This window comes from Eptesicus fuscus, chromosome 2, assembly GCF_027574615.1.
Source record: "Eptesicus fuscus isolate TK198812 chromosome 2, DD_ASM_mEF_20220401, whole genome shotgun sequence".
NCBI lineage: Eukaryota > Metazoa > Chordata > Mammalia > Chiroptera > Vespertilionidae > Eptesicus > Eptesicus fuscus.
Genome location: NC_072474.1, coordinates 75,044,895 through 75,054,955, shown reverse-complemented (window position 1 = coordinate 75,054,955; position 10,061 = coordinate 75,044,895). Strand labels below are relative to the sequence as shown.

The 10,061-nt window shown below is 38.4% G+C and overlaps 1 protein-coding gene across 1 annotated transcript in view; it reads right to left on the bottom strand.

Moving 5' to 3' along the window:
• Window positions 1–3,240: 3,240 nt before the first annotated feature.
• LOC103301730 (transmembrane serine protease 11F) overlaps window positions 3,241–10,061 on the bottom strand; it is a 57,921-nt gene continuing 51,100 nt past the window's right edge. The window contains exons 8-10 of the mRNA XM_008158734.3: window positions 8,965–9,224; window positions 6,632–6,774; window positions 3,241–3,620 (exon numbers count right to left, since the gene is read on the bottom strand). Of these exons, the coding sequence (XP_008156956.2) occupies window positions 3,462–3,620; window positions 6,632–6,774; window positions 8,965–9,224 (562 nt within the window). The 3' untranslated portion in view covers window positions 3,241–3,461. The remainder of the gene's footprint in view (window positions 3,621–6,631; window positions 6,775–8,964; window positions 9,225–10,061) is intronic.

The following is a 10,061-nucleotide window of genomic DNA, read 5'->3' as shown; positions in this document are numbered from 1 at the left end:
TCGGGATAGGTGGCTATAGTGTTGTGGTGTTGTCTAAATTGTAAAACTGGTTTTGTCCATTGATATGCTTTGCCGAACACCATTTTACCTCATATTTTTGCAAGAAGAAACTTTGGTTTAGTAACAAACATTTAATTCCAGTGACTTCTAGAACTGCAGTGTTCCTGGCTAATGAACCTGAATAACTTGGATTAGAGTGATAGAGAGATGGCTAGACTGGACACAAGGGTCTCCTGGGTTAAGTTTCTACACTGGCTATGACCTACAGTATAACTTGGAAAAATTCTCTTGGCTTTGATTTTACATCAGTCAAAAGAAGTGGTGTGACCATTGCTGTAGATAATCTCTTAGGTCCTTCCAGGTTTTAACAGCTATAATTCTAACTTTAGTTTCAGTAATTTGTAACAAGTTTATTTTCCATTTCCATGATTGCATGAAGGAATGCCTCCCACACATTTCCTCTCTGTCAAATAAATATACTAACAAAGCCACAACTTTATTCTCAAAAGGGTAGCTTCCTGTTAATATGTTTTTGTTCTTATTGTTGAATCATGAAGATTTCACTGAGAGAATATGATTAAGCGTTTGTAAAAATTTTGCTTCAATCTTGTTCTATCTAGCATTATAAACGAACCTTTAGTTCTTTCTCATGGCACCCAACATTCCATCAAGATCCCACAGAGATTATGTGCTGGAGTGTTTACTGTCTGCCTAATGAATTTGAACTGTCTTTTAAAACAAGGAGTCAGACAAATTAAAAGTTTTTTATCTATTAAAATATGTGAATATTATTAGAGCATTCACAGCATAAGAGGCAAAGCCCAGGTTTTTGTGTTTTTAACCACTATATATTTGCAAAACTCACAAAGCAAGAGTATTGATAAATAAAAATGCTGACACTGTAAAAAAAACAAAACTTCTTTACAATCTTAGAGCATTTGCAGCAGCATCTGTACTGATATGTCTATAGTGATACATTTTGTACTTTTTTGAGCAAGTTTTAAGCATTCTTTGACTTTTCAACTTTATTATTCAACAGGAAAGCCTCACAATAATGCCAAGAGGTAGCTAGCTTAATATATGTCCCATATGGTAGATGGAAAACCTGAGGAAAAGCTATTATTGCATAGTTACTATAACATCATACAATAGGTCAGGCTTAATCAAACTAGAAATAGTACATATAAATTCTGTTTTAAAATCCACTTTTCTATTTCTTAAATTTGTTTATGGACTTTTGGATTTATTCCTCTCATTTGTGTCAAAATGTCATTGAATTGAATTAAATATTCAATTATTTAAATCAGTATATATAGTTTCACAGACACATATGCAAAAAGTTATCACAGTATTCTGAAATATAAATATAGTTAGTTACACAACAGCACATATCCATTGTAGCAGAACTTACATAGTAGAAAATAATTTTTTCTGTAGATAGATTCGTTTTCCTGTTTCTACCAAAGGCTGTGTTTAGCATTAATATAAAAAAGGTCTATTGTCAATCAAGCACATCTTGAATATGCTAAATATTCTCCAGGAAGCTTTGGGTGTTTCTCTGAATATAGAAAGAAGTGTAAAGATTTAAGTTTTCACTTTGCTTTTTCTATTGATATTTAGTTATTAGTAGTCATCAACTCAGAAATTTGGTGTCAGTTTCTTTTTAAAAGAAAAGCGTCTGTGGATGATCCTTTTCTGTTCATGATATATCTTAATATCAAGGTGTAAATAACTAGGAGATTTTTTTTTCAGTTAGATACATCTTGTTTACATATATTACATATAAACACATACACATAAATTAACAAAACTTTCAGTCATTAAAGAAACAGAGAGGCTAAATTTCCCCCTGATAAATCAGAGCAGCACATGTAGCACTTGAGTTCTTGCATCGAGGCCTGAAAATGAATACAGCTGCATCACTGTAGTCACAACCCTGAAGCCAGGTGGCTATGCATCCTATATTTTGAACGATGTCTGCTTGTAGACAGCGTTTAAAATATATTAGACATAAAGAGCATTTTTGAAAATCTAGCGTCACCTAATTTTTTACAATGTGATTTAAAGTATTCCGAAATTGATTACATGACTTTAAAGAAGCAAGGGACAGGTTTTTAAAAGTATATTGTTTTATTGAGTCCAAAGCACACTAATTCATAGCAGTCCATATCATTGGCCTACTGTGTGCAGATACTGTTCCGAGAGCTTTCTTTACTCATAGTAGTGCATTTAATTCTCATAACAATCATATGAGTAGGCACCATTTTTACTCCCACCATAAAGATGAGAGCACTAATGCACAGTGACGTTAAGAAACCTGTATAATGACAAACAGCTCATGTGAGGCACAGCCAATATTCAAGCTCAGGCAGCCCAATTCCAAAGCCTGTGCTCTCCCCCATTAGATTCTGGGCTGATTTAAGCCTCAAAGTCATTCACTCATTTGACAACTTAGTTTGACTTATCTTAAAACTCACAGAAGCATTCCTTTCCATTATAGCAAACATTTTTATAGTGCATGAAATATATACCAGGCACTGTCCTAAGTGCTTCGCACAAATCAGTTCTCTCAACTTGACATGCTGATAGACATATGACTTGTCATATGGCTGAAGACTTACAAGAGCACCAGTTACAATACATTGATGTAGATATTTCTAAATAAATAAGGGGATAGTTCATTCCATAAAAAATCTGGAATGTTTGTCCTGTTACAAATAATTTGAAACCAACTCTGCTAGCCTAGGTTGCATCAGTTCTTTTTATCTTCCTGTATTGATGGGAAAACGTTCCCAAGAGTCTATTTTATTCTCCTTTCTGGCCTAATACTGACTGATGATACTGTTAAAAAATAAATCAGAATTGCTTATTAACAATACAATATGCATCCTGAAGTTAGTGTTTTTGTGTTTAAAATAATGTTAACATCAAGTTCAGATACCTTTTAACATTTTTAAAGTGACAACTCTTGTGGCTAATGATAATTCTCTATTGTAATTTATAAACCCAGGTTAGAGTTCAAGTTATATTGCAAATCCTGCTTCTCCATTCCAGTCATTGAGAGTATAATCATCAGTGCTGAATCCTCAGGGAAGACTGTTGTTTGACTTGCTTTGCTAGAATAATCCCAAGTGCTCCAGATATTATATGAAGTAAGATTTTGGCAGCACTGGCAGCTCTTCATATCCGGTGGAAAATGATGGTCCTCATCTTCCATTGAGGAAAACTATTTATAAGTATTCATCGTGTTAATACGTAACACAGTTTCCCTTGTGAGCAAAGAGTCAGTGCTACCTGTCATTTGCTGTGTCTTCTTCCCTTAGAGTAGAGAGTACAGTCACAAAGGATTGGTCTGAGACCTCCAGCAAAAGCACTGATCCAAACCACATGAATATAAATAATATACAATATGCAGGAGTTTCAGTTTGTGTGCCATGGATATAATTCACGGACAATTCACACTAGATACCAGTCTTTGAGGCAATCCAGTTTCGATACTGAGTCACTTTCGTGTAGACCCCAGGTTTTTTGGGAAGAGCACATGATTGTCCCCAACTTACTATACCAATAAGGTACCAGATGTCATGATTATCATAAACCAGAGGTCCACCAGAATCACCCTGGAGAAAAAACAAAAGCATATTTAAAATTGTTAACTCTAATTGAGTAGGAAGGTCATTGCAATCATCTCTTTTCCACAGGGGAAAAAAAAGAAAATTGGTACAAAGAAAATGCTAAACTTTCAAGTACATTTTTTTCTAGAAAAACTAACATTCATATGGAGTGGATACATTATTTCTGGTTCAACATCCTTGGATTTTTTTGCTAGTTTGATTATATATTTTATGCATGGTTTAGTAAGCATGTGCATAAAATATTTAATAAGAGGTTAGTATTTGTGCATAGATAAGGGACAAGGGAAGTTGGAATGGCTTGTTTAACAGAATGAAAGGGGATGCCATTCATAGAGGTACAAAGCATAGGAAAAGATCAGATGGAGAGGGGAATAAGAGCAGAATCAGCAAATTTTAAATGAGATGCCTTTGAAATATCCATGTGGAGTAGAATCTACAGGGTTGGGCAAAAAAGTAGGTACTATTTAAGTATCCACTTTCATTGGTCATTGGTTAAATTACCAGCCATTATTACCTAAAAGATAAATCATAAGTAAGGATATGAATAATAACAATAATAAGACAAACAATATAAATAAATAATATAATAGATAATAATACAAGAATAAACTCTTTCATGTACTCACAACTATAAACCTACTTTTTTTGCCCACCCTTGTGTAAGTCTGGAGATAAAAGTAGAGGCTGAGGAAATATATAAGTCTGGAGACAAAGGGGAGGTTGGGGACCTAAAAGTAAAAAGATGATAATGAAGCTATGGTGGAAAAATAAATAGATCTTCTACAGAGAATGTATAGAGTAAAAGAGGAACAGGTATAAAATAGACCAAAATTTAATGTCTGGGATTAAGAGAATGGTCCTGAAAAGGATACAGAGAAGGAACAGACAGAGATGTAGGATGGAAATCATTACAAGCCAAGGTAAGACAATATGTCAGAAAAGAGGCATTGGTTAGCATTGGTTAGCATTGTTGAGAGGTTTAAGAAAAAAAAAAAAGACCAAAAATCATTAGTTGGAGGTCATTGGTGCATCATTGAAAACCTCAAGAAGAACTATTTTTCATGAAGTGATAGAACAGAAACTATATAGAAATTGTTTGAAAAATTAGACAATGCACATAGACAGTTTCCCAAATATTTGATGGTAAAGAGAAGACAGGGTATATAATGGGTCAAGAAAGAGTTGTTTGCTTTTTTCCTAACTTGAGAGAACTGAATGGGGAAGAATCTAGTTACAAAAGAAGTGTGGACTATGAAAAGAGTGAGAGGACAACAGCTAGTGAAAACTTTTCCAAAATGCCAATAAGAGAAGCCTGAGGAGAGAAGTAATCAGCCTTAGAGAAGAGGCAGCTCCTCTGATGTGGCCTAAACTGAAGGTGGATAAAATGGGTCCAGATGAAGGCAGGTGTGCATGTCTGGTGCCAGGAAGATGGAAAAAGTCCCCTCTTAAGATTATTATTTTCTTTGAAAATTGGGAAACAAAATCATCAGTTCAGAATAAAGGGATCTATCTATATATATAAAACCCTAATATGCAAATAGACCAAACGACGGAACAACCAAACAACTGAACAACCGGTTTGTATGATGTGTGCTGACCACCAGGGGGTGTGCATGGAACATGGCAGGCATCAGCCGCAGCAGGATGGTGGAGTAGGAGAGTGGAGGTGCCAGACCAAGGCAGGGCACTGGTTGCTGTCATCAGAACGAGCCTCTGGTGGTTACTGAAAATTCTTTGCTCCCGCCCAGTGCTCGCAACTGCTGCCAGCTCCAATCACTCCTGAGGGCTTCTCCACCTCCCCCTGCTCCTAAGGAATGATTGGGGCAGCACCTGCCACTCACACACGCTGCTGGCACTGGCCCCAATCACTCCACACTGTCATCGGGTACGAGCGGGGCTGGCGCCATCAGCACGTGGGAGCAGTGGCGGGAGTGGGGCAGTAGGCAGACAGGGGACCAGGGGCTGTGGAGGGAGGGGCCAGGTGGGGCCACGGAGGATGGGCCAAGACCTGCCCCTGTGCCCTCCACAGCCTCGTGGCCACAGTTCCTTTCAAGATGCATGAATTCATATACTGGGCCCCTAGCCTATAATAATAAAAGCATAATATGCTACTTAGACCAGACAGCTGAACGACCTTCCAGATTTCCTTCCAGACGAAGCCGCAGCGGCGGAGGCCGAGGGAGAGGAGGTTAGGGGTGATCAGGCAAGCAGGCGAGTGGTTAGGGGTGATCGGGCAGGCAGGCAGAGGGGTGAGGGGCAATTATGCAGGCAGGCAGAGTGGTTAGGGGCAATTATGCAGGCAGGCGAGTGGTTAGGGGTGATCAGGCAGGCAGGCGAGTGGTTAGGGGCAATCAGGAAGGCAGGCGAGCAGTTAGGGGTGATCAGGCAGGCAGGCGAGTGGTTAGGGGTGATCAGGTAGGCAGGCAGAGTAGTTAGGGGGGATCAGGCAGGCAGGCAGTGGTTAGGGGTGATGAGGCAGGCAGGCAGAGGGGTTAGGGGTAATCAGGATGGCAGGCAAAGTGGTTAGGGGCAATCAGGTAGACAGGCAGGCGAGCATTTAGGAGCCAGCGTTTCCGGATTGTGAGAGGGATGTCCAACTGCTGGTTTAGGCCTGATCCCAAAGGGATCCCTGCAGGATTGTGCCTAAACCAGCAGTCGGACATCCCCCAAGGGGTCCTGGATTGCACAAGGGTGCAGGCTGGGTTGAGGGGACCCCCCCCCCATGCATGAATTTCGTGCACCAGGCCTCTAGTTTATAATATAGTACTAGTTCAATCTCATATTAAGTAAAATAATGTATAAAAAGTGCTAATTATTTTGGTTGGCACACAGGAAACACTCAATATCATAATGTTTGTTATTATGATTATTAAATAAACTGACTCCTTGGTGAAATAAATGCCTTTTTTTTAAAATCTCAAGTGAAATATATGCCAAATTTAGAAATAGCTAATAGAAACTTTCCTTTTAATGTTTTGACCTGACTTTGGACTTACTTTACATGCGTCTACTTTTCCTTCCATGAATCCAGCACATAACATTCCTGAAGTGATCATACCATCATACACATCCTTTCTGTTACACACATCACTGCTTATGGTTTCCACCCTGGCTTGCCGAAGTTTATTTTGTGTGGGTCCTATTACACAAACAAACAAACAAACAAACAAACAAAAAACACGCTCTTAAATACAGTTGTATCTAAGACATGGAAGACAAAAGCATGGAAGACAAAGCCCTAGGAGCAAAAGCATAATATTATTTTATTAATATTAATTGTTGCCTAATTTTATTTTGTTTCATAAATGTCTATATTCAAAGGACCATAAACATATACAATACAATATTATATCCTAATAGTGCATAAGCTATTGGCACCCTTACAACCACATACAGTAATATATATGTGTATATATATATATATATATATATATATATATATATACACACACACACACACACTAGAGGCCCGGTGCACGAAAATTCGTGCACTCGGGGGTGGGGGTCCCTCAGCCCGAACTGCACCCTCTCACAATCCAGGACCCCTCGGGTAGGGTCCCTAGGCCTGGCCTGAGATCAGTGCCTGTAGAGGCTTTCCTTCCCGCAGCTGCAGGCAACTGGCCCCACCCCCGCTGCTGCCACTGCTTGCCATCTGTGCAGCACTTGCCACCAGTGGCCTCCTTCTGCAGGCAACAGGCTGGGATGTGATGGCTTGGCTGGCCTGGGCCTTCCTCTTTCTTTGCTGGGGGACGTTGACAGCCCTGAAGGGGCCATCTGCCTACCTGATCATGCCTAACTACTCTCCCTGCCTGCTTGATTGTCCTAACCACTTGCTTGCTTGCTTGGGGGCGGGGCTAGCCTGTGAGCGGCCGTGGTGGTCTGGTCTCTGATTGTTTCCATCATGACACCTCTGGCCTTTTATTATATAGGATATATATATATATATATATATATATATATATATATATATATAAATTTTTTTTTCATGCGGAGAGGCTCCATCACACTGATCTTGTCCAACTGGAACATTTTTCAATATAAAGAATTTAAGACTCATGGAAGTTGACTGATTTTCCAAAAGCTTTCAAGTGGAGACCAGGATATGAACTGTACAGAGCTCTTTGCCCTACTCTCTGCTGTAGTGTGTTATTTAGCGGCATCCTGAAGGATGGGAAACAGAACAGATGTCCAGTACATGCTAGCAATTAGATGCCAGCACAGCAGGGCCAGGAGGTAGAAGGAGAGAATACTGCACAATTGAGCACAGGAAGAGAAAGGAAATAGCTTAGGGCTCCTGAGTGAAGCTGTGGGTGAGTAGCCCTGAGTGAGCAAGAAGGGAATAACCTTTCACAAAGTCAAGTTGGATGTGCATAGAGCATTTGGGAATTATTATGCACAATCAACTCTGTCAAAAAAATAAACAAACAAAAGCCTGGTTAAGATATATTCACATTTGTCTCCTAGTTTCTTCAAGATATCCTTGATCTAACTTCAAACATTTCTTATTTTCCACTTTAAAATATTTAATTAATCTATTTTTTAAAATATATTTTATTGATTTCAGAGAGGAAGAGAGAGGAAGAGAGAGATAGAAACATCAATGATGAGAGAGAATCTTTGATTGGCTGCTTCCCACATGCCCTCCCACCAGTGATTGAACCTACAACCCCGTGCACGTGACCTGAACCTGACCAGGAATTGAACCATGGCCTCCTGGTTCATAGGTCAACACTAAATCACCTAGCCACACTAGCCTGGCATAATTACTCTTTCTCTTTAAAGTAAAAAATTTTAGAATTGATATTTTTTAAACCTCCTAAGAAGTGGGACACAGGAAAAAAAATGCAGATTCTATTAACTAACCAAAATAAAAATTCACAAAACACTTTTATATTTATTAATACCATAAATCCTCATTAGCACAAGGAAGAATTTAGACCAAAAAAAAAAAAAAAAAGACAAAGATTGTGGTGTGAAGTATATGCTAACCAGCAGTGTTTACATATGGGAAATATACAATTTGGAAACATTTACTCCCTTGTACCCCCATAAAAGTTTGTCTCATTTTATAGCACATAAAATACTCTGTTCTTTCCTTCCATATTAGCTTCTCCCCTTTCTTACCACTGCTTCAATTAATTGTGAACTCCTCAAGGATAGGGACCTGATTCCTTTTACTTTTTAACCCACAGCCACCCTGATCTCCTTGGGATCATGTACATTGGAAGCATCAACATTATTTTTAGGAAAAATCTAAAGAGGATTCCCTAAGCCATCTTGTTAGAGCTTAAGACATACTTGTACTGGTAAATTATTTTGAATTACTCACCATCGTCTACAATGGATCCAAACCCTGTGACAAATACACTTGTTTTAGGTGGCAACTTTATAGATGAATCTGGGAGGCAAACTCTCTGGACTACATTTGAAAACTCAACTCGGGTGGTAAGCTGAGCCAAGGCAATGTCATTTTCATTTGTTTCTCTATGGTAATTTTCATGAAGGATGATTTTTCCCACATTTCGTTCCACTGCGGGTGGCTTAATAGTTGTACCAAAAGTAGCAATCCATTGATGTGGGTCTTTATTTCTGTAAAACATTAAAGGACAAAATTTATGACACTTAATATTATATATATTTTTATTTCTATATATTATTTACATATATTTATTTATATATATATATTGTATTTCTCCCCAATTATTGGGATTATGCTCCTGAAAATCCCTAAGGTAAGAGAATTTGCAATTGAAAGCCTTATTGAAAAGAGAGGCTAAACAAGCTGATGGTGTAAGTGAGAGTATGAAAGCCCTTAAAATATTTACATACTCTAAAATTAAAAGAGCACAGCAACTAAATGGAATATTCATGCTTCATTAATAGTAATGGGTACCATCCAATTAATTTCTGATCTTTACTTTTTTTTGTTTATTAGAAATTCATTAGATTCTCAGTCTTCTATAATTTCAATGAAATGTATGGATATTAATTTTTATTTGTTTTGGATATTATACATGCTCAGAAGCATCTTCCCTCTGTCTCAGATACCCCATCCATTCTTATGACTCATTCTGCTCTTGTTTACTGACTGGGTCTTGCTGTTATCCTGGAAACAAAGTGTAATTTGTCTCTTGTGTATACAAACTCTTGTATGTATCCAGGATTGTTTTTCCACCTACGCCCAGACCCTGTCTGGATATTTAAGGACTAAGCAGCCTTGACTCAACGTCATGCTGTGAGAGCTCTCACCACCCTTTGATCTGGCCTGGTCAGTCCCTCTTACTACTTTTGAGGTTCTCTCTTGGCATAGATGCTTTTCTCTCCTGCAAAGTTACATCACAAGCAACTTCTATGTAATACTGCCATCTCTTTAACCTCCCATTCTTCCCCAAAACCCAGTTCCCTCTTTTTCTAATTATCCCCATC